At 50.7% G+C, this 26565-nt stretch overlaps 1 protein-coding gene across 3 annotated transcripts in view; it reads right to left on the bottom strand.

Annotated features, from left to right (window-relative positions):
• Positions 1-26565, bottom strand: part of PLXNA4 (plexin A4) — a 362426-nt gene that overhangs the window by 236182 nt on the left and 99679 nt on the right. Inside the window, exons 3-4 of one of the 3 annotated variants that reach the window (XM_057733460.1) lie at positions 3506-3515; positions 3177-3204 (exon numbers count right to left, since the gene is read on the bottom strand). The exons of the other annotated variants lie outside the window; for them this stretch is intronic. Of the exons in view, the coding sequence (XP_057589443.1) occupies positions 3177-3204; positions 3506-3515 (38 nt within the window). The remainder of the gene's footprint in view (positions 1-3176; positions 3205-3505; positions 3516-26565) is intronic. 3 annotated transcript variants of the gene reach the window in all.

The following is a 26565-nucleotide window of genomic DNA, read 5'->3' as shown; positions in this document are numbered from 1 at the left end:
AGGTCGAATGCTCTCAAGCCATGAAAATAGTTATTCTTCCCATGTAGGATGGGAGACGTGCTTTAGAGCAAAGAGGAGGGGTATTCATTTCGGAGTTCCAGCTTCTTACCATCTCTGGCACAAGGCCGGCACGTGACATGTTCTGGGAGAGTATTTCTGACTTTTTGGTTAGCGCAAACCCTCTCTAATATAGCGCAACCACTGCACATGAGGGTGTTTGAGGAGGAGGCACAGAGCATGCGGTGCTGTGGGGCTATCCTGACTCCTCTGCAGTGGCAGATTTTGGCAGACTCTGCACCGCTGACTACCAGAGGCCAGAGCAGTGCCTTTACAAGTTCCCCATTTCCTGAGAAACTACCAGACATTCCAAGAAGTTTCATGGACAGCAACCAAGGCAAATTGCAATTGTGGGCCAGTCATTTCACTTCTCTGGGCCCCAGATCTCTTATTTGTAAAACGGGGTTTAAGGAAAGAGAGAAATGAGAATGACTTAGAATATTCCAAAGTGCCTCCCACCTCTGATTTTCCTGGAGCCACTGAAATTTGGAATTCCACTCAAGGGTATCAGGATACATCTCTAGTTGGAATTAGTCTCCTTTAAACCAATATGGCAGCCAACACAATTCTGAAATGGTTATCTGTCCTCTTGTTTAAAAGTTCTGAAATGGCCATTAGTTCTCTTGTTTGTAACAGATGTCCATACAATTTGGTGCAGATGTTCAGGTGTAGGCTGGACAAGAACTTGGCTGAGTGGTTGCACATGGGCAAGGGAGGGTATATCTTGTGGGAGGTGGTGATGGAAGCATCCAAAGGTGGTTAAACCAGGCAACTTTTCATCTTCTTCTCACTCTGGGAGCCTGTGATACACAGAGAGAACTTGGACTACACTGATGAGACCTGGCTTCTACAAAGTCTCTGGAGGAGGAACTTCCCTGGTGGTCCAGTGCTTAAGACTCTACACTCCCACTGCAGGGGGCACGGGTTCAATCCCTGGTCGGCGAACTAAGATCCCACATGCTGCTTGGTGCGACCACAAAAAAAGAAAGAAAAAATCACTGAAGGAGAGGAAGAAATGGAAGGAGCATTCAAAGCTTTGTCAGAGAAGCATTCCTCTCTAAAAGCATCCATGGCTCTGTCCTCCGGCTTCCCATTAGACTTTGTGAGTACCTCCGTGGAACCCCTGGCTCTGCAACCCTTCTTAGACCATGGGCTACTTTTGAACAAGGATATGATTTACTCTTTGATGTATCCCCTGGCAACCAGCATAGTGCCAAGAGCACAGTCAGTGTTAATCCAATGTTGAAGGAAAAAATAAGAGAATGAATGAAGAAACAATCTTGCCCAAGGTCACAAACCATCAGTGACAAAGTCAACATTAGAACCCAGCCTTCCTGAAACCTAGGGTATAGCTCTTCATACTAACTCTGCAAATTTCACAGGCAATAAAAGAGAGCATCAAATAGATTGCCCTTCTTAGTTTACACATTACCTTTAGATTTCAAGGCTTTGGGTTGGAGACCAGTTTTTAAGAAATTAATTCTTGCCTGACCTTTGCTCCTGCACACATGATCTTGGAGCCAGCCATCAACATCTCCTCTATATATATACCCCCGAGGCAGGCTCACCACATAATATAAGGTGTTGACTTACTTATGGGTTGAGAATTGGTTGAGAGTTGCTGAAACTGGCCCCATATGGGATTCCAGGAGTAGAAGCAGCCCCTCCCCTTGGGGCTTCTGGGAACTACAGACAACTTTTTTAATGAACCAAAATACCAAAGAAATAACCCTCCGGACAGTTGGTATCTATTGCCCAGCTCCCCGCAGACAGTAGCCTGTGGAATTTGCAGTGATGTAGTCACGTGCAAAGGGCAGCACCAGGCCCCGTGGTAGTAACCAGGAGGCATACTTAGCTGGCACTTTCCCCCCGAGAGCTTGTTTTTCCTCTGCTGCAATAGCAAGGCCCTTTTGGCTCAACCCACCTGGTCCCTGGCAGGAACACGGCACGGGAAGCAGATGGGTGGATGTGAGGACCTGCCCAGAGACACGGAGGGAGGCGTGGAGGGAGCAGATGAGGTGATGTGGCCCTGCATCCTTTCCTCTGTTGCCTAAGCATGGAGGGTTGCCAGCCTTGAAGAATTTCATAAGCCTGATTTTAAGAAACCTGCCAACATTCCAAGAACCCAGGAAATAGACAGCCATCCTTGGTGGGGAGGCTGCAAAGGAGATAGGACAGATTTAAAGCATCAGGAGAAGGGCCACGTGGGAGGGAGCTCCGATGGTTCTTAATAAAGCCAACAGAGACCATCGTTTAAGGCAGTGCTTTTCCAAAGCTTAGCGAGCATCAGCATCACCTGGAGGACGGGCTACACCCCCAAAGGCTGGTCCTCAACTCCAGAGTCCCTGACTCTGTATGTCTGGGTCTGGAATGTATATGTCTAACAAGTTCCCAGGTGATGCTGATGCTGCTGGTCCAGGAACCACTGACACAGGGGAAATGGCATTAATTCCAACTAGTGTGAACTAGGCAAGATACCAGGAAGAACTTCCTACAGTGAAGGTTTGGAATAAGGCAGGAGATCAGGTTACTAAGGACAGTGCCAAAGTCTCTCGAGCTGGATACTCACATTTCCACAGCGGATCTGAATCATTTCTGCTTAGCTACAAGGTAATTTTATCTACCACCGGCTATATTTATATTCAGTTCCAATACTAGATTATAGAGCATCTCCTACACTCCAAGCACTGTGATAGGCACTATCACATACAATACATACAATAGTACATGAAACTGGGGGCTGGGTTAGCTGTTTTTTATCCTTGCTGTTTTTTTTAATTAAAGACTTTTTTTATATGGACCATTTTTAAAGTCTTTACTGAATTTGTTACAATATTGCTTCTGTTTTATGTTTTGGGATTTTTTTTTTTTTTTTTTTTTGGCCGAGAGGCATGTGGGAGCTTAGCTCCCTGACCAGGGATCGTACTGCACCCTCTGTATTGGAAGATGAAGTCTTAACCACTGGACCACCAGGGAAGTCCTTTTATCCCTGTTTTAGATGAAGCAACTGAGGCTCAGAGACTCCTGCCAAGCCTCTCAGCGGGTATAAGGCAGAAACAGGATTTAAGGACTTCCCTGGTGGCGCAGTGGTTAAGAATGCCCCTGCCAATGCAAGGGACATGGGTTCGATCCCTGGTCTGGGAAGATCTCACATGCTGTGGAGCAACTAAGCCCATGCGCCATAACTAACTGAAGCCTGTGTGCCTAGAGCCCCTGCTCTGCAACAAGAGAAGCCACCACAATGAGAAGCCCACGCACCACAATGAAAAGCAGCCCCCAATTGCCACAACTAGAGAAAGCCCACAGGCAGCAATGAAGACCCAACACAGCCAAAATAAATAAATAAATAAGAGGAAAAGAAAAAAAGAAAGAAAAAAGAAACAGGATTGAAACTCACATCTCCAGTCTCACCATGTCTTTTAGGAATGAGGTAGGGACAGAGCTGCACCTACTAGTATCTTCCTAAATTGTATTCTATGGGTGAGTGTCTTACAACATGTTTTTTTAAAAAACAGCGACCCAAAATATGATCCCATGGTCAAATAAGTTTGGAGAAAGCAAATGCAAACAAACAATTCACTGCTTGACTTCTAGGGTATTTGAATACACTCAAGTATATATTGAATCTCAGAGAGAAGCCTAGTTAGCATTTCCCAAATTTGACCAGAGAATCTTTTCAAAAACAGCTATTAAAATTTCAAGTGACATTACAGTTATGTAGAACACGGTCAGGTAACATCTGACATCAATACTAATAAGGCAAAGAATTTACACCACTAGCCCACATTCTATTTTGCACACACTCACACACTGGGGTAAACAAGTAGACCATGCCTGGTGTAATCTAAATCAGATTCGAACAGAGAAGAACTTTCCAGGATCCTGCACCTTTCCCGGGCACAGGCCTCTAATTGAGGTCTCCGAGCCAGCCAGGCGCTCACAGGCCCCAGGCCCCCCTGCAGTGCCTCCAGGGCAGGAGCCAGAGGGGCCCGGTTATCATTCAGATCACCTCCCCGACACCTCCCCAGGCTTCCTGAGAGAGGGAGCCTAACCAGAACTGTTCGTCATTGCAGCTTCTCCCAATCAATTACTCACACTTCTATCTGTTGGCTTGCTCTGAGAGAGAAAAAAGAAAAAAGTCAAGGGGATCTGAAAAGACGAGGGGGGAGCGGAAAGGAAGCCAGGGTCTCTTTCCTGTGCAGGGTGTAGGAGTGGGACCCTAGATGCAGCTTCTAAGGAGTTGCCTGCATTTGCCCTCTGGGCTGAGCAAACAGGCTGGAGGTTCCTTGGTTCCCTAAAGCCCCAAGAACAGGAAGCAGAAGAGCTCAGACCATGGCCGGATTTCAGGGATCAGAACAATGCTGTACTTGGCTTGAAAGAGAGCCTCTTGGCAGTCGTTTACCTTGTCTGCCTGGGTAGTATTTGACCAGCTGAGGTGCACAGCATAGGAGCAAAATGCATGTCACTGCTGGCTCCCTGTCTGTCACACAGGCTGCTCTATGCTCTGTGCCTTCCTCGGGAACACCAAGAGGGCTGTTCCAACTCACCTGGAGGGATCCAGGTGAGAACCAAACATGAGACACCTGTGGCAGGGTCGCCCAAGCCCACCATGAGCTTTTCACCCTGAGCATGCCTAGTCAATTTTGGCAAAATGATCAAGATTTTTAAATTGCTATGTGTGGCATTTTGCAAATGGAGATCTCTACGCATCTGCTCATTAATAAGAGAGAGAGGATGGGCATGATCTGCAATCATTATCACTGCCATTGAAATGATCTGCAGTGATGTGCCATCCTTTGTATTCAAAGAGAATGCTACTAACATGGTACCAGTGCTTATTTTCCATCACACAATTACCATATATTGTCTGAGCTACCAATATATTTGAGAGAGTGCCGTATGTAGGTGTGTGTGTGTATGTTTACACACACACACAAATATATACACACACAAATGTAGTTATATGTATATAATATTATAATGTAGTATACGTATATACACGTAGTTACGTCCATGAACTGCTTCATGTGTATATATCTTAGTAGTGTTTTATCCCTAGACAAGAATGCAAGTTCTCAGGGGCAACTTTTTTCCTTTGCACTTCTTCTGTAGCATCCTTCGTTCAAAACAGGGTGCATCCTTCTTAAGAAGCGCTCGATAAATTCTGGTTGGCTGTTGGATTTATCCCAGCAGTGAGGGAAGGCTCATGCTGACCCTCCCCTCACACACCATCTCTCTGAGGCCCACTCATGGCATGTGTCATGAGATGGCCCAGCCACCAAGCAAATCCACTGACCCACTCAGAGAAAGACCCCCTCACCACTGAGTTAATTGGCTGGCTGCCTGAAGACCTTGGGGTTGACCGTTGATATTTTAAAATCTCTCTGTTCTTAGACCTCAGTGCTATCTAAACATTTCTCTGGGCTTCTTTCTATTTAAAAATTTTTGTTCCATTATAAAAACAATAAATGCTCATTTGAAAAATTTAGAAAAAGGTAGATAAATAGAAAAATAAATAAAATCGCATCTAGTCCCACTTTCCAAGTATGGCTATTATTAGCCTTTTGGTGGATTTCTTTTTTTTAATGCATTGTAAAAAGTTTCAGTTGTATCCTGCTTCTTCATTTAATGTTATGGCACAAGAATTGGTTAGCATACTGGCCTTTATAAACTAAATTTTAAATGGCTGCATAATATGCCGAATTTACCTAACCATTCTTCTATAAAGGGATATGTAGATTAATTCCAATTCAGCTAAATAATGCTGAAATATGTACCTTGGCGATTAGCATCATTTTTTAAACTTTGAATTGATTCCTACAAAAAAATTATCGCTAGTTCAAAGGACCTGAATCTTTTACAGGTTCTTGCTAAATATTTACAAATTGTCTTCCAACAGTGTTGTACTAGTTAGAATTCCCAGCAGCCATGCTTCAAATGCAAACAGAGCCAGCTTCATAGCACACTCCTGGGACTCATTTCTGAAGAACTATTTACAATGTGCTTCGACTCCTTCAGAGTCCCTGTTTACCTGTCCCTGTGCAGGCTCAGACGGCCTGTTCCGAACCTCCACCCCCCAGATATGGACAGTCTGGCACAGAGCAGGTAGCCCCTCCGATGAAATCTCCAGTTTGGGGACTAATTTCCAGCCCTGAGTCTGGAGCAACCACCCAGACCAAGGTCCGTAAGCGGTCCCCTGACCCATCACCTCCCTCGGGACAGAAACCTACGACAACCTCCGAGAATGGCACTAATGCGTATCCCGTGGGACTCCCTTGGGGGTGCTTCTTAGCAACAGAGTGAATCCTCAGCATTTTCACTTGTCTTCAAATAATCAGGTTACTACATCAGTCTCGAACCTTACACTTTGCCTTCATGCCTTCTTTACCACATTTTATTTCCTAGTGAACTAGCAGAAATTACAGGCGCATATGACGCCAAGCGATTTCACCTCCCACCCTGCTACCTTCTCCTCCAGGGCTTTCCTTATTGAGCGTTATGGATTTGGATTTGGACCAGATACCGGCCATGCAGGAGACAGAGCCATGCCCAGTTACAGCCCATCGTGTTAGGGAAAGAAGAGGGGATGTCCACGGTGAGCACTTTCAGGTTCTCCTTCCTTTCCCACTGCAAGGCTGGTAAGGTTCTGAACCGTGAGTTAATTCCTTAATGTTACAATAAGGTGGGCTCCAACCTCTCTGCCCTCTGTGTACACACACACACACACACACACAGTGTCCAGGTAACTCCGGCTGTAGAAGTAGACAAATGAGCATGAGATTATCTTACCCTATGAGGGAAAATATGAAGCAAGTCTAAGAGACAATTGTGCTCAGATTGGGGAGTCAATTTAGCTGAACTTCACAGGTGATAACACAACAAGAGTGAACCTTTCCTGAAATCCAGTGTCCAAGAGGGTCCACAGGGTTCCTGAGGCAGGGGATAAAGACCAGCTACCGAGCCAAGCTAAGTGGGGAGACATTCTCAGAAAGCCTTTTTTTCCCTAGGGACTTAGGGTGACACGCTCTGAGCTGTGATATCTGGCTGGGTCACACTGAGTAGATGCTGACTCCTCTGTGTCCACTTTCCAACATCCAAGGCAGACAATATGCTAAACATGTCCCAGCCACTCTGAAATTTGTCTCAGTTTGGCTATAGCTAGAGAGCAGCACTTGCAGAGTAACTGTGACTCTAGGGTATCTGGGGGCCCATCTGTAGGTGGGGGCGGGGTAGGGAAGAGGCTAGTACCAGGCATCTAATCAAGGTGAATCCCTTCAGTGTCTTAATAGATTTGGACCGTGGTACACAGATGTGGCCACAAAGACCCTTCTTTCCCTTCTTGTTTTCGATAAACACCTGTTCAGTTTCACAAAATGTGTCAGGAGGCCCAACAGCTACAGAACAGGGCTAACAAGCTCAGAGTCATGGATCCAAAGGCTGGACCAACCAAATAGCTTTGCTTTGGTTCCTTGGCCACAGACACCACCCCCAGGCCCGGACACCTGTCTCAGGAAGGTGTGCTGTGGCATCTGTCTTTGACAGCAAGGGAGAACAACCAGGGCAGGTCAGCTCATCTCCATCCCTGGAAGAACAACTCAAACGTCCCACCTGATCAAGCAGCTCCTTTCACACAAAGGTGAGCACGCGCACACGTATATACCTTCTCAATGACAAGTCCTCCCGCGGCCAAACTAGAACCTCGTTAACGAATTACCCCCAATTGAAAGGTAAAGGAGCTTCGGGTCATCCAATAAATCACAGGCACAAATCAAAATCTAACCACTCAATTAAATTCAGCTTAGCTGAAATCATATCCTTTTTGAACACTGGAGTGGCTGATTTCCAAAGGGTGGATGAAGATCATTCAATACATGGTTATTCAATATCAACCCCTCTTCTCTGTGCTTTTCCAACCTAATTAACATTTAGTAAAGACGGAGAGGTGTTCCATAGAGCTTCTATCATTGAGGGATTACCTCTAGCTCAGAATAGGGGAATATACATAATCAATCTGTGAAAAGGCATTGATGGAAGGGGACCCACGGGCTGCCCAGTGTTGGACCAGGTACCAAGGGCGGGGGGTAGCAGAAAGGAGGAGGATTTGAAACAGTCCTGCCTCCCTGCCTCCCCAGGGTCATCCCCACCAGCCCTGTCCAGGACGTGTGACAGCCCGCTGTGGGGCAAGAACAACGGAGACCGCCACTGCAGGGAGAAAGCCGGACTTGTTTTCATCTCTGACCACTCCCCCAGCAGTCTGGGTCCTGCCAAACGACCGCGGGTCACACGTGGGCGGGCTCCAGCTGGCCCCGGTCCTGTTGTGACTGCACTTGGTTCATTAACACCCAGCCCTCCCCCGTGGGCATGAGAGGCAGGACGCCTTCTCCCTGGCCTGTTTTTCAGCCTGGCTTATTCTTTCTCAGAAGCGGGGCAGGTGGTTGCCTCTGTAGAGTCAAATCCTGCTCAGGGACCAGGAACGGAGGGAGAGGGCTACCCAGACCCGGTGTGGATGCCTTTGAGGCCATGCACTCAAAGGCTCTCCGGCTGGCAGTCTCTCCTGTTGGTTGGCACTTCCTGGCATCAGCAGGGGCTAAACTCCCCTGATACGTTCAACCTTTGTCTGAAATACCCAGAATGCTGCCTGGGAGAGAAAACACTGAGCTGAGCTTGGGAAACAAGTGACGTGAGGAAATGCCAAGGACCTGGCCGGGGGTCCTCTGCAGGGATCACATGCCACCAGGGTCTGTCCTCCACAGACAGGAAACCTTTGTACACAAGCTGCAGAGAATCAGAGAATCTCAGAGCCTGCAAAGCATGCCAGAAGTCCCCTAGTCCCTCGCTGCTCACTCTATCCATGGTGAAGAGCCATTCTGTAAAATTTCCAATCCACTGTAGATGGACACTTTTGTCAAATACCATAAAAGCAAGTTGCTAGAAGAGTGAAATTTAAAAACACAATATGCAAATTCACCAACCAGGCTCTAAGATGCTGCAGCAACATCAAATTGCTATACAAATGTCTAAAAGCTCATTCTTGGTGTCTGCACATATCTTGGTTGCAGACTGTCAACAAACAATTCACAGCCCGCGTTTTGAACAGCAGTGACCTAGACCTTGCTACTCAAATCGTGGTTCGAGGACCGAGAGTATCAGCATCACCTGGGAACTCATTACAAATGCAGGGTATTGGGCCCCTCCCCAGACCTCTTAAATTGCAGCCTGCATTTGCATAAAACCCTCAAATGATTTATGTGCACCTTCAAGTTTGAGAAGCACTGGGATAGACCAGACTCGCATGTTAATAGATCAAGAATATTTTCTCCACATTCAACCCTTATAATGCCTCTGAATAAAGGAGATACTCAATGGTGAAGCATCTTGACTCCATCGGAGAATGGGAGGGAGGTGAAAAACTCAGCAGAGATTTCAGGCCGAAATATTTCATGGGAGTTGGGCCGCCCATCTGTGGCTGGATAGCTCCAGGGCTTAGGAGGCCCCTGAAGATGAGGGCTCACGTTCGCCAGATTTAAAACGAATCCAGAGGAGTGAGCACAAAGGATGAGAGATGTTTGTGAATCTGATGCTGGGAAATCTGGCACTTCCTCAGGGTCAAGTTGGGAGCGCAAGGTCAGGATGTTGGAGCAGATAATCTGATTCCACCACCGAGAGGGGGGCCCGCCTGACTGGAGACAGAAGCATGTTTATTTAGATCTTGTCTGCTTAGCTGCTTGACTGGATGCAAGGAGTCTGACTATCATTCTCCAGGGCTCTGTGCCCTCAGCCGGAACCATGTTCCTAATCTGCTTGGCTATGGAGGGCTCTCCGCACCCTGCTCTGTCTCCAGCAGAGTGCCAGAGAGGCTGGCAGCCCTGGGGGCCTGTTCCTTTCACCCCTCCTCCAACGTGTCCATGCCTCTGTCTGGGGCTCAGATCCCCTTCCATCAGTTCTCACCGAGGAGCAGCTTGTGTCCTTAATTAAAACACTGAACCCGCACACAAGCATAGGAGAAGTCACAGCCCTATAAGTCCAGCCCAAGGAATCCGCTAGGGAGATGCACTGACGCACCAGGGACCCCATCTCTGGGCGCTGACTGGGTTCCCTTTCCCAAGTGACACCCTACCTGCCCCTTCGTGTCCCACCTGCCCTGTGACTCCACTTTGGTCCGACCCTCATACGTTTTCTCCTCCTCTACCAAAAATCATCAATTCATGGAGCTGGGAACCCTCGAAACCAAGATCCCAAGGGGCTAAGTCTTAGCCAGAGTTACCCAGCTAGTTTCTGCTGCTGCCTACGATAATGTGAGAAAATTGGTGATTTGTGAGTTAATTACTCATCTTAATCCCAGCCCACAGATATTCCACCACAGTGACAATTTTTGTACTCAATATGTCATAATAATCCACCCCAACTCTCAATTTTGTTCAGAAAAAATGATCTCCTTTATAACATATTTCCTCTGGTCCTGACCATGTATTTTTCACCTATCCTACTAACGGGTCCAGCCATCCAACTCTTTGGAGAATACATCATGAGGAGTTTCACCCAATTACTTCTCTAAGGGGCCCCCAGAGGCCTCAGGGCCCAAGTTGGGGCCACACTGGCTTCAAGCATGGCCAAAGCAGGAACCATGTTGAACTCTGGGTTGTGGGATTCAGGACCCGCTCAAGCCAGAAACTCATCAGATCACGCCCCTTCTCTCATCCCTTCCAGTTCTGGGAGATTCTAGGGAGCATCAACCTTACTAGTCCATGCTTCAAAGCCATGCTTCTTTCTGTCAAGTCCTATAACATACGAGAGGAACCAGAATCACAGCAGTGACAAGCAGCTCTGAGCAGAGGTAACGGCCTTCCCCGAGCTTGGGCTGGAAGTGACAGTGTTCTCAGAAACATGGCTATCACTAACGTCTCCCTTCAACAGAGTGCTCCAGGACACACCACAGCTTGACCCCAGCATCTTCGCCCCATATAGTGTCACCCCCTTTCTCGCCAGCAACACCCCATCCTCCGTGTCTTCTGAGAAACGTCCGTCCACACCCAGCAATTCAGCATGTGCTTGGGATTCCTCGAAAGTTCAGTTTAGCTTTTACTTTCTCACATTGTTTGGGCATGAGACTGGCAAAGGCTCGCTCTTTCTCCTTTTGTGCTTTGAATCTTAGAAAACGATGCCTATAATAAGAAGGGAAGTTCTTTTCTGGCGACTCAAACGCCAGGGAAAAGAGAAGGCTGTGGAGTGGGAAGGAACGTGGAGAGTGAGGCTGAGTCGCTTCTCCCAAGAACCACCCATCAGTCTTCGGACGTTCCCCTTTTGCCCTAGCCTCCTCCTGGACCAAGCAAAGGGATGACTGGTCTTGTTTCTGCTCCCCTTCCAAAAACAGAGTTAGCACCATGGAAAGGTGAGTCTGTCCATAGCCAGGAGCATGGAAGGACCCTCTCTTTCCCACCCGTCTCCTGCCTCCGCTTCTCACCATGCAACTCAACCGGAAGTCAGAGGCCAGGGAGCCATGGAAGTGTCCCTACAGTTTATAGAGGATGTAGCAGATGGAGTACAAACAAGAGACATCACAGGACATGCGGGAACTATTTGTTTATGTTTCTGTCTCCCTTCTAGACCACAAGTTCCTTGAGGGCAGGGTCTATGTTCCCAGAGCGCAGTGGACACAATAAATATTTATTACATTAACAAGTGGATGTATGAGGGCAGGAAGGAATGGCACCAAGGGTGGAAACAAACCTAACCAGCCCTCATATAGTATCTAAATGTGACCCTGGTTATCATTAGGCTGTGACCCTTCCAATATGTGCATGAAGCTTTTTCTCCTCGCCTGTCCTCTGACTCCTCCCAGGGAAACCACTCCCTGAGCCCCGCAGCTCTCTCCCAGATCAGCCATGGTGCCCCAGCCTGGAAGGAGCCTCACCTGGGGAGTCGATGCTCTGGACAAGCGTCAGGTGCCCCAGAGGCCCTGGCAGCCACTGTCTGGCCTCAGCGCCCTCCTACGGGGAGGTGGGGAGCCAGGCATCGCGTGTTGCCATGCACCCTGCTCGGCAGTTACTGTGGCAACAGCCTGCACTCAGCCTCCTCTAGACCATCCCGCAGAAACCTGCTGTCAGAGGCTGCGGCCATCCTGTAAACCAGGGTCGTCCTGGTCACGGCACAGGTCCAGGTGCCTCAGACCAGGACGTGGACATGGATACTAGCTTCCTGCTGAGCCCTGGGTTGGTCAGCAGACAAGACACCATCATCCCCCCAAACCCTACATCCCGGGGATACACTGCCTCTGTCTGAGCACCCAGCCCAGCAGTCAGGTTCAGGGAAAGTGCTCTTCTTGGGCTGGCATGAAGCCACTTCACAAGCCCCTCTCCAGCCAGGCCCTGACCCATCCCTCGTCAGCCTGCACTCATCAGATAAAGCTATTCCAGCTCTCCGTACAGGCGGTCCGTTTCCTCCTCTGACTTGCCCTGGGCTGTTCCCCACCCTTTCCCCACTCTTCATTTGGAAAGTTTCACTTACCCTTCTGGGTCTGGATCACTGTCCCCCTTCTCTGAGCACCCCTTTCCATCACCACTGACCCCAGAGCCTAACCCAGCCCTTCTCCCCAGAAAAAGCTTCATTCCCCATTCCAGGCCCCCACAGCAGGTGGCGAGTCCCTCCGCTGTAGCTTTGTGGTTTCTGTACTGTCCTCCCCAAAAGACTGTGATCCTCTCAAGGTCAGGGAAACCATCTCTTTCATCTCATCATCAGCTCAGCACCTGAGAAAGCGCACAGCATTCAGAAGTTTATTGAATGGGTTTTAGCCTCAAGGGCCCACACATCAGAGGTGGTGTATCTGGCTCTGATCCGGATGTCAGACCAACGTGTGTCAGAGCAGACTGTACCACGGATCAGCTTTGGACAGAGCTGATTGTTGCTAGAAGCCTCTACCAGCTCATCTCTCAGGTCCTGATTTTGTGAGTTAGACATTCATTCATTCATTCATTCATTCATTCATTCACCTGAGAAAAGTTTATTGAGCACCTGCTATGTGTGCTCAGCGCTGGGAATTCAGAGCGGAACAAGGTACAGCCTTGACCCTGAGACGACGGGGAGAGACAGTAAAGGAAACAGACACGGTTGGGGAAGCAGAGGGGCTGTGGGACCCGCGGAAGAGGCACCTGGCTGCCTGTGGGAGCAGAGAGAGCCTGGAGGTGTCAGAGGCTACAGCAAGCTCTGTATGGATGAATCTGGGAGGGCGGGTGGACCTGAGCCACGCCGTCTTCCTCATGCGGCGGTACAGCCAGGCTCACCTCGGAGGGAGGGCTGCGTTAGAACCCAGAGGCCCCAGCCAACTTGTGGGGAGGCCTGTTACAGATTCCAGGCACAGGGCTGTTGAGACACAGGCCACTAATTTACACCCACCCTCTTTTCTCCCTTCATGCTAACTGGCATCCCTGTCTGACCTTCCCCAATCCCCTGACAACCTGGGTGTCTTCTTGGCCAGCAGCCATTGAGAATTTATTTTTTTCCAAAGCCCTGGCTGAAACCCACAGCACATGGGGGGGTGGGGGGGAGGGGGACGAGGAGGAGGGGGATGCGAGCAGTTTGTGCTTGTGCAAAGCCCACTCTTCCATTCAATCCCTGTGCCAGGATGGGGCTGGCTTCCCTCTGAAGTGTTATCCAGGCGCCAGGGCTGCCTCTGTCCTACCCCCTGGAGACACCCAGGCCTATTTCAGTGCAGATGGCACCAGCAGACGCCAGTCCCTGGGAGGACCCCTCCTCCCCAGCTAATGAGGGGAGCAGGTGAAGAGACCAGCAAACGTGAGCGGGGTGGGAAGGGAAACAAACACTAGATTAGGAATTAGGAAACCCGGGTTCTAGTCCCAACTCTGCCACTCATGAGCTGTGTGACACTGGGCAAGTCGCTTCACCTCTCTGAGCCTGGGTGTTCCTGTTCTCTGAGTCTGAGATGCTACCTGTCAGGATGGCATATGCTGTTCTGAAAGAAAAGAGACCCGGGTCCTCCTATCACCTCCACCGTTAACCTACTGTGTGACGTTGGGTGAATTCCCTCACCTCTCTGTGCTCAAGTTAGCCATGGTTTATAAGTCACGTGGCATACAGCCTGGGATTAAAACTGAGTTGGCATAAAGCAAGGGTCCCACTGAACCCAGGAAGAGACCGTGCGCATACCTGAAGTGCTTTCTCCCGCTTTCTCCCACTGCCCCTGCCCTGGGCTTCCCGTCACAGGGAAGGAGCGGGTCCACCCCCTGTATTTTCAGTGGGGCTCTGAACCCCCGGCCTGCCTCGGCACTTACAAATCTCCCTCTGCTTAGCCAGCATCCTCTGCGGCCATCTGTGGTTCAGTTCTGCCAGCCCAGGGAGCTCCGGAAGCAGCTCTAGGAATGCTCACCTTCAGGGACCCCAGTTCTCATCCCATGCAAACAGGGCACTACCTTTGAGGGCAGGTGGGGCCGGCTGCACGCTCCACAGAGGTGAAGCTGGGCGTGTCCCCAGCCCCACAAAACATGGGCAACAACCACACGTGCTGACAAACCTCCTCGAGGGCTACTGACCAGGTAACCCCACTTTTCCCTCCTGGAAAGAGCAGAGAGACACCAGTTAGGCATTCCAGTCGAGACTTGAGTGCAAGCTGGCCCAGCAGCCCCTCCGCCTCTCAGAAAACGCACAGGTGTGTCTCTGCCAGAGGACCAGGCAATGGTGTTCCTGGAGGCGAGCGGGCACGGCTGAGAACTGGGGCTGGTGGGTGGCCGTCCGGGCAGAGGAGGATATGGGGTGAGGGGCAAGATGGATGGGAAGTTTCTTCAGACTCTGAGGCCCTATGAAAGGGGGAAATGAATAAAAAGCTTGGAAGGGAAGACCCCAGAGAGAGTCCCACGGATGGAGAGCGTGGGCCGAGAGAAATCCGAGGCGTGCAGCAGTGGGCTGGGGGCACGGAGTCGTTTACAAAGGGCTGCAGGCGGCCAGGCCCTCCTAGCCTATACAGTTCATGTCTGGTTATGCGGTCCCTGATGTGCTCCGGGGGTAGAACCAGAGTGCCTTGACATTCGGAGATCCCATAAAGGAATGGGGAGACCCAGGGGTTCCCTCGATATCCATGGAAGTTTCTGGAATAATAATGATAGCCAACATTTATGTGGCACTCACATACATTAACTCTACTTTTCACAACAGCGCTGTAAGGGAAGCACTATTATTTTCCATGCTCTATAGATAAGGGAATAAAGGCACAGAGAGGTTAAGTTACCTGCCCAAGGTCAAACAGCTGATTAGTGCCAGAGCCAGACTTTGAATCACAGAAGTCTTCTTCCGAAGCCTGTGTTCCTGACCGCTGCGCAGCACAGCCACTCCACAGCGAAGGAGGCTGCTGCCTTCTTCAGGGCAGGGCCCTGCCTCTGTGGGGGTGAGCCTGCTAGAAGGACGGGAGACTCCAGAGCCGGCCCTGGCCCACACCCGCCAGGGGCCTGGGGGAATCAGCCCCAAGACCCAGCCCCGGACACCTGCCACTCTGACAGCTGGCCAGGGATGGGGGCTGGGACCTCACACCAGCTCGTTCTCCACGGGGCTCCCCAGCCATCCGTTTTAGGCTGAAACTCCCCTCTGCCGCCCAGCCTTCCCGAAAATTTTACAAACACTGGAAGATAAAAGCACAGGGGCCGGCATGCATGGGGTGGGTTTTTAAGAAACAGAGTTTAACATCCAGGTCCCTCTGATGTGAGTAATTTGAATTCTGCTGCATTTCTGGATTGTTTGTTGAATTATGCATCAGCAGTTTCTGGTGCTGTAAAAAAAAAAAAAAAAGTGCCACCATCACGCGCCTGCTCTGAAACCTGCAGCAATGGAGACAGGTGGGTTCACAGTTTGGATACCGAGATCCATCTTTGATGATAGCGAACCAGCAGAAAGAGGCGAAGTGGAGACAAGATAGCAGGAAGAACTAGGGGGACGGGAGTGAGGTAAGAATCCAGCCCTCGATGTGCTCAGGAAAGCCATGCAGGGAGGGAGAGATCCAGAGAGAAGGTGGGCAGATGTGAGCTTACCGGAAGCCCAGCCACATCACAGTACGTGGAAGAGAAGGAAGACAGAGAGGGGAAATGGCCCTGGAGAAGGATGAGACAGCACCCATCATCTCTACCAACAAAATGCGCTGCTCGCCTCCAAGTAGGGGCTTCCGATGGTGGGGCCCTTCCTACTGGGCCAAGGGCAGTTACTGCTGCCATTATTAACTTTTTAATAAGTGTGTTCACATTTATTGCAGCCTGGGATCTTTATTTAAAAACAACAACTAATGACAGCTGTGCCTGAGGGCGCAGGGCAGAGGGATAACACACCTAAGGTCACACAGCTGCTGAGTGGCTGGGATGAAGTTGGCATCCCAGTTTCTTGACTCCCAGCCACTTTCCCAGGTTTCTCATCTCACGGTGGAGGCTCCCAGCATCTCTGACAGCCACTAGACTCATTGCTTAGGCTGGCGATGCCAAGTACTATGCTGGGGGCAGTAGAAAGCAGAGGCACCAAATCCCTGAGCCAGGCCGTCTGGTCCAGAGCTAAGCTCTGCCTCTTCTAAGGGGTGTCCTTGAGCAGGTTATTTAACCTTCTGTGCGTCAGGAGATAGCAGTCAATACACAGCACGTGCTGCTTTCATGATTGTTATTCTCCAGCGAAACTGTTGGGAGCTCAGAAGGCTGTAAAGACCCTGATGAGTGTCCTGCCCTCTGGAGGGGACCAGGGCAGGTTCTGTTGAGTTTCCCAAAGAAGGACCCTCAAGCCAGGAGGCCCCAGGGTGTGCTGGAATCTGCTCTGCTGGTCTGGCAGGACCCTCATCCCTGTAAAGGTCCTTTGCATGAAACCAGTGAGCCCAAACCACCCTCCCAGACTGGTGTAGTTTGGGAGCCTGGGCTCCAGGGACGCAGGGGGGCCCTCAGCCCAATTATAAATCAATCTAGCAGCCTTCGCCAAGCCCATTGCCATAAATGGCTCTAAAAGCTCAGCCTCGTCCGCCCTCCAGGCTTGGGGCTGCAGGATTAATGAGCATCAGCTGCAGGCAGGCCGGTGGGGACAGATGCCGACCTAATGAGCAGGGTGGCCCAGCCCTCGCAGACTCCAGGTGGGCGGGGCTGATGAGCAGGTGTCATTGTCATGCTGCCCCTGTGTTGAGTGTCATTTTGAAAGGCAGGGCTGTTGTCATCAAGTGACACATCATTACCCCACCCTGGGGTGCCATGGGAGACTCAAGAGACCAACCACAAAGACCAGGTAGTTTGAGGCCACACCCTCTGCCCGTGGGCTGTGCTGGGGACCGGGCTTTTCTCGAGCCTCTCAACCCTGGGGCTGGAGAGAGGTTTGAGAATCCTGGCATGCCCTCCCTCCCCACGCCACCTGGTTGGGGCTGCATCTAAGTGCAGAAGTCTCTGCTAGAATGTTCCTCAGGCACGTCTCTGGTGTGGTCGGGTTTCCCACACATCTGCGCAGGTTTCAACGAGCACGAGCATCCAGCATCATGCTGACCACCCAAGAGACACAATCCAGCCCCCTCAGGACTTGTCTGCTGATCAAGGACACAGGCCCTATGGAGATGGTTCAGAAACATAAAACATAACAACGACAGTAACGGCGATCACTTATTGAGAACCCATTGTGTGCCAGGCTCCGTTCTAAGCTCGTTAAATATGCTGACTTTGCAAATAAAAATGAAAGACACTGAGTAATCAAGTGTCGAGTTACATGAAGGCCGTCAGTGGGGGTGAAGCAGAAACGGGAAAGGTCACTTAGGCTGGCTGGGGAGATGGAGAAAGGCTTCATGGGGGAGGCAGGACCAGCCTGACCCTGCTGGAGTGTGGGAGGAATGTTCCAGAAGCAGCAGCAGGCACACCCGGGCTGGGGCTGGGGTAGAGCGAGTCCCCTGAAGAGCACATGTCTGTGCTTCAGTGGACAGAGGCTCGGGGCCGCGACGTGCGGTGGGCTCCTGCCTCTGAAAATGCTGGTAGCGGGAAATTTCAAAATCAGGGCTTTATTCCTGATGAAACTTGTCTTCTCTTAACTGTGGCTTCCCTGCTTCCTTTCCATTTCTTTCTGGAATGTGATGTTGTTGAGGTAAAACGTACACATGGGGAAATGTATAGATCTTAAGTGTCCACATCGATGAGCTTCTGACAAATGTATCCGCCTGTGTAACTAACATCCCAGTCGAGATCTGGATGCTTCCATGGGGCCTGAAGAATGAGGACGGTGACTTCTAAAATCTGATTGTTCTGTCCCTACATCTTCTGAGCATTTGTGCACGGGAAGAACTCAAAATGATCACTTTCCTCCCTTGCCCAACTCTGATCCACCCTCCCATCCCAGGAGGAAAAAATAACATGAAGCCATATCTAGAGAGACAAATGCCCAGTGAGCGTCTGTGTTACTCATCTTCATGTCCCCAGACCCAAGCCTGCTATGGGGCACAGAGCAGATGTCCATTCATGTTTCTTAAAGTAGGGAAATAATGACTATCCTCAGACCAATGTCTCAGGGAAATAATGGACTCCACTTTCTCTAAGCTCCCATATGACACTGACGGTCATAAGACCTTCCTGCCCCCTCTCTTGCGGCTGGAGGGGAGGCCCCGGCAGGATGCAAAAGAGCATTTTCCTGTTATCCCCCCCAGCCCTGAACTTGACTCCTGTCTACAGCCAGCCCATCTCAGGCCTCAAATTCCAGGGTCTTGAGAAAATCAGACTTGGGACACAAGGAATGCCCATCTGTCCCCTAAGCAGTTCAGGGGACAACGTCTGAGACAAAATGTCCCCCCACCTCAGACACCCTCACTCTTTTTTCCCAGATCCTTCTCCGCATGTAAGAGCCAGGCCACTCCTCAATAGCTTTCAGGCAAAAGCATTACAAATCTTCCAGGACAAAGAGAAGCTTCCGGAAGGACCGTCCGTACGCATGTGGCCCATTTACTTCCTGGCCTAATGGGCACCTGGATGGGCCCGGCGCTGACTCCTTGCCAACACACTCATCATCAGGGGCCCTGGGAAAGCTCCCTCTGCACAGCTTGCTGGAGACGGTGGCCTTCTAAACAGCACAAGCCGGCATTCCAATCAGATTATTTCTCACTTGCAGGATTGCACAAGAGAAAAAAATAATGCTGAACATTCTGTTCACGGGAGAAAAAATAGCAGCAGAAAACTGTCACATTGTTTGGTCTATTTTCAATTTCACTCCCGAGCCCTTGAAATAGCTATCTGTGCGAGCAGGCCAGAGGAGGACTCCGGCAACCTGACACGCGGATCCCAGCTCGGGGTCTGGGTACAGAGGGAAAGGGGGAGACTGCAGCTGGGAGGGCGGGAGCAGCCCGATGGGCCCCAGAGGGTCAGGTGAGTCAGTTGAGGAGAAGAAATGCCGCATCAGGAAGGATGGAGAGTGTCAACTGCTGGATGCTGTCGGATGCAGATGGGGTGTAGCTCACAGAGCCATGGCTCTCAACCTCGGCCACACATTGAAAGCATCGCCTGGGAGTTGTGAAAAACAATGCTATCAAAAGGTAGTTACACGAATCTACACACGTGATAAAATTGTGTGGAACTGAATACGTGTGCACATATAGACACACGCATACCAGTATACAAATCTGAACGGGGCGCTTTGGTGGATTGCACTGGTGTCAGTTTTCTGCTTGTGATGTTGTACTATATTTATGTAAAAATGTTGTGAGGGGAAACCGAATGGAAGGCACAAGGGACCTCTCTGTATAGTTTCTTGCAATTGCATGCAAATTCACAATTATTTCAAAATAGAACGTTTTTAAAACATGCTGCTGGGGTCTGATTTAATGGGTGTAGGGTGCAGCCTCTGCCCCGGAGTTCTCAAAGCTCTGCAGGTGATTCTATGTGCAGCCAAGTTTGAGAACCACCTCTCCAGAAGCAGAAATGCTGATGGAGAAGGTAAGACAAACACATGAAAGTGGGAAACCATCCACACAGGCTTCTGTACCAAAGGCTTCACTAACACCTGTTGAATAAATAAATGAACTGCTCAACAGCTGCATAAAGTGTTACAGGCGTTCAGAGAAAGAGTGAGGTGCAGTAGGAGGGAAGGCTTTGTGGAGGACGTGGGATTCAACCAGGATTTGACAAAGGTGGAGAATTCAGATAGAGGAGCCGGGAAAGGGTATTGCGGGTCAGCGAAGAAAGGCTTGGAGATGCCGTGGCTGTCCTGGGGAGGAGGGGGAGGAGGAGAAGGAAGGGGGGAGGAGGAGGGGGAGGAAGGGAGAAGGATTGGATTTGGCACAGGGAGGAGTGAAGGTGGATAAAGCTGGTAACAATAGGCTGGCCCTCTCCCTGCCTTCGGACAGGTGTCTCTCTCGACCACCTGAACCAGCTTTAAGTCCTTACAAATTGCCAAGAGCAACTGTCAGCAGAGACATTTCTCCAGAAGGCACACAGCCTCTCTTCGGTAACCACAACGTGGAGAACTTGGAGAGGCTTCAGAATACAGTACCGATGGGTAGAAACGTAAGTAGTCCTCATCATGGCTCAAAAGGCCATGTCTACCTGCACTTCAGCCAGGCTTAGATGTCCCCAGCCCCAAACCCAGCCAAGTGCCAGAAAATACCAGACATGGCCTGAGAATGGCTGAAATAGAATCTCAGTGCCTACACATCAAAGCTGAGGCAGGTGACACAGCAGGTGCCTTGAGTACTCACTCAGTGCCTCTTTATTCTTATTTTACACACGTCTAATTGTGTGTAAAATTTCAAAACAAAATTAAACAGGCGGCACATCAGACAGCATCACTGACAACAGTGACAAGTGATAGGTGATAGATGCCCCAACAGCAAAGAGGAGACAAGTTGATATAAAGTAACCTGGGGTGCTCGTCTGACAGCAAGGCTAAGGGTCTCTGTGGTAAAGGCGCTTTAAGATATTCAGTCCCAAGTTCTAAAAGCCCTGCAGAGCCTCTCCTTGCTTCTTCCTTGTGCCCATTATTAATTTGTCCAGTGTATACACAGAGGTGAGTGGCTGTGTCCTGCGGCAGGCTGCCGGTGGGTGAGGGGCAGCTGGCTAGCCTTTCTGATTCCAGAGAACGCCTCTGCCCAAACCACTAGTGCCCATCTCGAAGCTTGTGTTCCTCCCCTGTAGCACCCACCACTGCCCTCCCAGGGCATGTAGAGCAAAGGGCAGGCTGCTCTCAAACCCTTCAGTCTCTTAGGTCAATTGGGCTTAACAGGAAGGCATCCGAGAACCAGGAGAAGCACCTCCCACATCGTGGCCGCGGAACCATCCCTTTGCATGAGATGGTCTGGCTGTGAACTCCAACGCCGGCTGGGTCAGAAACCCTGCGCATTCTTGACCTAGCTGCTTCCTTTCTTGTGCTGAGCACCTCACCCACTGGCCCACCCTATGAGGGCTAGTAGAGAGGAGCTCGTTAGCAAAACACAGACCCCTTAGCCGACCCGGTGCCACCACGCCAGTGTGCAGTAACCAGAACTCTTCCCCTCGGTGCTGGTGCTGAACATCTCCTAGGAGAGCTGCATCACCTTGCTCTTCGTGTGGAGCAAGGCAGGCGGGGCGGTCCCCCCCTCCACCTCCCCATCCCAGGAAGCAGCACTCAGAGTGGAGACAGAGGAGAGGACGGGTCTTTCTGCCACACTGCCCTGGACGCCAAGGTCTGGCCGCAAGCATACAGCCCCAAGGGCGGCAGGGAAGGGGGAAGGAGGATCCAGACTCAGGTATCCCGATGTGTGGCCGTGCACCGTCCTCCTCCAGAGCCCAGCAACCCCATCATGTGCTCTCTCGGGATGCTGTGTCCTGTTTTCATCCAAAGGTGAAAGTTGAGAAAGAGAAATTAGGGAGGGAAGAGAGCCGCTTAGAAGCCCCTATGCACACAGGAGTAGACGAAAATATCAGCCTAAAACCAGGCAGCAGGTAAGGAGAGGGGGCCCAGGCCTAGTCTCCGGCTCTAATTGCTGCTAAAGATCGCCGGGCAGCCTGGGTGACACCTGGAAGTCTTCTAAGGATCCTCGGGCACAAAACATAAATCATCTCCCTCTCACTTGTTACGAATCTTGCCTTCCTGCTGTGTCAGCCTGAGTCCCGCATCGGCCTGGGTTTAAATGGGGGCTTTTGTTCCCTCCTAGTTTTTTCTGTTCTGTGTCTCCGACCTCCTCCCCCACGCTCATCCCCACCGAAAGTGATGACAGAGGACAGCCAACACCAAAAGGGAGGTTTCTAGCTTCACTCTGGGGACGGAGGTGGGTGGCAGAGAGAGAAGGAAGAAGAGGGTGTTTGGGTGCCGACGTGGGCGGACAGAACCTGAGTGACCAGGAGGGAGAAGGTGGCCACCTGGGCCCACCCTGCAGACTCTCACTGGCCAGTGTCCCTTTCAAGGCAAGCCCCTTCTCAGTTCCCAGGACGGCCAGGTGATTGTGCATCAGAGATGCTACTTTCCCGTGGGGCTGGCCTCATGCAGAGCGATGAGGAGAACAGAGCTTGCCCCGCTGAGCTGGCGGAGGGGCCCAGAGCTGTCCCTGTCACTCCTGAGCACAGGGATGGCCCGGGCTCTGAGGGTGGCTGGGAGAGAAGGGCTTCTTTCACTTCTTTTGCTTCCACGGGTCCCAAAGCACCTCCAGGATGCAATATGGGTCAGATCTCCTCGAGGAATTCACCTGGAGGCCTGACCCTAAATAGCTCCCGGGACACCACAACTTATCTAAGCCTCCCGCAGGCTGACGGAGGCTGCAGGTGGGGCCACGCCCCTGCCGGGGCCTGCCCCACAAAACCCCAGGTAACGTCCCCGAAACGTTTCCAAAAGTTATCCCTCGAGCCGTGGGACATTCACCCCAGGGACCTTGCCACTGCACCCCCGGGGGACGAAGTGCTGGCCCCCGGGCTTCCTGGGGCAGAGGAAGAGGCTGGCTGGGAGCACCGCACTTGCATCCACGCACCGTTTGCTGCAAACCCGCTCTCACAGGCCCCCGAGCCGGGGAGGCACCGGGCAGGTGTCATTGGCCGGGTGACAGACCCGGGACACTGCCTGGGTGACAGAACTAGGATGCCGCCTGGCCAGCATGGCTTGTGCGGGGTTTCAGCTGAGGCCACTCAGGCCCCATCACGCTGCACCAGCCGAATCTGGCAACAGGCCGGCCACACGATATAGGGCAGTGGTTATGGAAGGGGCAGCTGAGACAGACTGTGGGGTTGGGATCCAACAAGCTGTGTGACAGTGACTTCTTTAACGTCCATGTGCCCCGTTTTGTCTACTGTTCAAAGGGTGACAGCAAACGCACCACATCATGGAGGTATAAGATTAATTGACATAATTCATGTAAAGTGCTTGGAACAGCGCCAAGCCTGGGTAGATGCCCGGTGGCTATGATTACTACTCTTGATCACAATTGCTGTTATTCATTATTTATTACTATTTTATTATTATTATGATCCTCTCCCATGGCTGAGACTAGAGGCATGGAGGCATCGGACGATGGGCTACAGGTCTGTGTGAGGGAGCAACGCAGATGGAGGGGTGCTGGTGGCCTTCCTGTCACCCCCTACCTCCCCTGCTGGCTACCCCAGTGCAGCTCCTGCTTGTTGGGGTGGGAGTTCATTCTACTCTGAGAACCTCCGAAGGTCAGATGTTTCTGGAGAAGGTAAGAGTAGGGCAGCTGGAGGTGCACGTGTGTCTGCGGGGGTGTTACATCCCCCTCCGAGGGGTGTACGTTTAACCCCAAAGCTCTCACAAGCCATTTGCAAAACTGTGGACCTTGTAGCCAGGATGAGGACAGCACGCAGAGGGGAGGTAGCGTGAGCTTTGCTGGTTGGAAACCAGGGTTAGAAACCACCTTCTGCATGTTGCTTGCCCGCAACTTCATTGAGTATTAGGTTCCTTGCAAAATGATGGGCAGGACCAGGCTGTTTCTGCAGCTCCTTCTAGTTATTAAGTTCTAGGAGCTGCGATGCCATCCCTGCCACACGTGACTCACCATGAGATGCTTGGCTCACTCCTTTTTCTCTCTGACGTTACTCCTGCTTCATTCAACCTCCTTAGTCTTGAAAGCAGCCAGAGGAGCAGGAACAAAGGGAGATGGAGCGTTCCCTGCCAGCCTGAAAGGATGGGTGACAGGTGTTTGTCCTTCCAGGGGAGGAGGCAGGTCTCCAGGGGCCGGAGCCCAGGCCACAAAATCAGGAGCCAGCAGGCTGAGTGGACACACCCAGGCCCCACATAGCCTATCCCTAGGACAGCCCGGGTGGGATTCCAGATTCTCACCACACATACCCACTTGGCATGAAATATACACTATGAGGATGTACAGAGAGGCTCTAAGTTCCTTATTCCTCAGATTCCCCATCCTTTAGAGCAGTTTTACCTGTTTTCATTGAGATTTACTCAGGAGATCTCATTCACATTGAAACCCAGGACCAAACAAAACTTTTCTGTAAAACAAGTCTTACTCTTGCTTCCTGCAGTGCACTCTGCTATTTTCTTATCCTGTTTCATCTTTAAGAATATTGGTCCCAGCCCACAGAATTGACTTAACGGCCCATGAAAATGTTGTACCCCTGGTTTGGAAAGCACTGCCTGAGAGGCAGGGATGTGACAATTATCCACATGGCTGCAATGTAGGCAAGGACCCCATTTTTTGGAAGGACAGAGTCCCTGACAAATTCAGTGAGTGAACAGCCCCAGGGCTAACCTGCAGGGTGACGAGGACTCTCCAGAGGCCTGGGCCACTTTGGAGAAGGACTTCCGTATCACTCCGATGACTAGCTCTCGGCACAACCTCAGCTGGCTCATTTGAAAAGGATGGCACATCTCTCCTGTCACCTGACTCCACGCACTGTCCTCATGGACCATGAATGAAGCTGCGTTAGGTAAGTTACACGCTTTCCAAGAACTTCTTAGACACCGCAGTTACTAACCTACTCTGAAAGAGCTTTTCCCTTACGTCTGAGACTTTCAAGAATGCAGTAACCCAAGCCCTTTCTAATTCACTCGCTGTTCACCTTTAACTCTTAAGAGTGAAAGTTTCTGCCTTTTGATGTTCAACGACCCCCAGGAGCCACCTGACCGCATGAGACAGGGTAAAGGACGCTCCTCTGGCCTCTTGGATTCACAGTAGCTGCTTCCTTCTTGCCAAGATGTCCCTTATTTGGGCATACTTGATTTTTTTATCATATTACTTATAAGACTTTTAAAAAGGCCCGCTGTTCACTTAATCCAGGCTCCTATTTTCAGGGGGGGAAGAGCACGACCCAGAGAAGTTGGGTCATGTGATCTGTCTCCCCAGCCCCGGCATCCCACACAACTCTCCACGACGGGAAGGAAGAACGGCCAAGTTTCCGATACCCCTGTGTTTACCCTCTGATGTATTAGCAGAGAAGGCTGAGGGTGTCCCAAGAGACTGAAATGGAGTGGGTGATGATTTTGGGGGGGAAACCCAACCTCCCATGCCTCATTTCCTCCTTTTCTAAAGAGAAGGAAAGCATGCCCAAGTGTGATATCTATTTCTGTAAGGACCAATCATCTCAGCAGCCTCCTGTTTCATATGTAGCTGGCCTGGCAGGGGCAAGGGCAGTAGCCATATCTGTGCTAACAGTCCTGGGTTTGTGGCTCTGGAGAGACAGATATTGACACCCTCATTTGTTCCCAGGGGTCCCTGCCTGCCAAGACCTCCCTGGGATGAGCAGGGCCTCGTTATCTCAGCTGGCCTTTCCCCCCCAGCCTGGCTGAAATGGCCTGACCTTTGCTAGGGTACCCCAGCCCCAGGACTGGGCCGTTCTCCGAACAGCAGGGCTGAGATGGACTGACATGGATCATCACTGAGGCCAATAAGCCACCGTGGTGAATTTCACAGGACGGTGCATCAATCCCATTCTCCATGGTGAGATGTGCTCATGAATCCATTGATTCAGCTCTCTGGCTTCTTTCAGGAATGGAGGTGCTTTTTGGTGGCATGTGTGCGTGCACCCCCCCCCCCCCCCCCCACACACACACACACACAGAGGCACATGGACGGTTCAGGTCCTACATTCCAGCATGTCTCCCAGGGACCAATCCAGTTTTGTAAAAAAATTGCTGAAGCTATATCAATACATCTCTCCTGGCCTGGGGTGCAGGTATCAGTTTGGGGGGGCTGGTTCTAGCCAACTGAGCTAAGTGGGGCCAATTCTAGGCTTTCTAGGGTGGATCCAGGGCTTTGTTGAATTTTCAAAAATGCTCAATGGAACGGTTTATTCACATAACAATCCCTGGCTGTCTCACAGCCACACTTAAACTTAGAACACCGAGATTTTTCACATCGGAAATGAGGACTGTCTACCACATTAGCAAAGATTTAATAAAATTTCATAGCTTTCTAGTGGGAACATAAATTGGAACAATACTTTTAGAAAACAATTTAGTAATAGATAGCCAATCTTGAATGTGTTTATACCCTCTGACCTAGAAACACCACTTCTGGGAAACTAGCCAAAGGAAATAGTCTGAAATACAAGGATTAAAAAAAGAAAGGCAAAACCTTTATGCACAATCATTTTC

The sequence above is a fragment of the Hippopotamus amphibius genome, chromosome 4, assembly GCF_030028045.1.
Source record: "Hippopotamus amphibius kiboko isolate mHipAmp2 chromosome 4, mHipAmp2.hap2, whole genome shotgun sequence".
In the NCBI taxonomy this organism is placed as follows: Eukaryota; Metazoa; Chordata; class Mammalia; order Artiodactyla; family Hippopotamidae; genus Hippopotamus; species Hippopotamus amphibius.
Note: the sequence above shows the minus strand (reverse complement) of the source record. Positions and strands in the feature narration are given on the sequence as shown.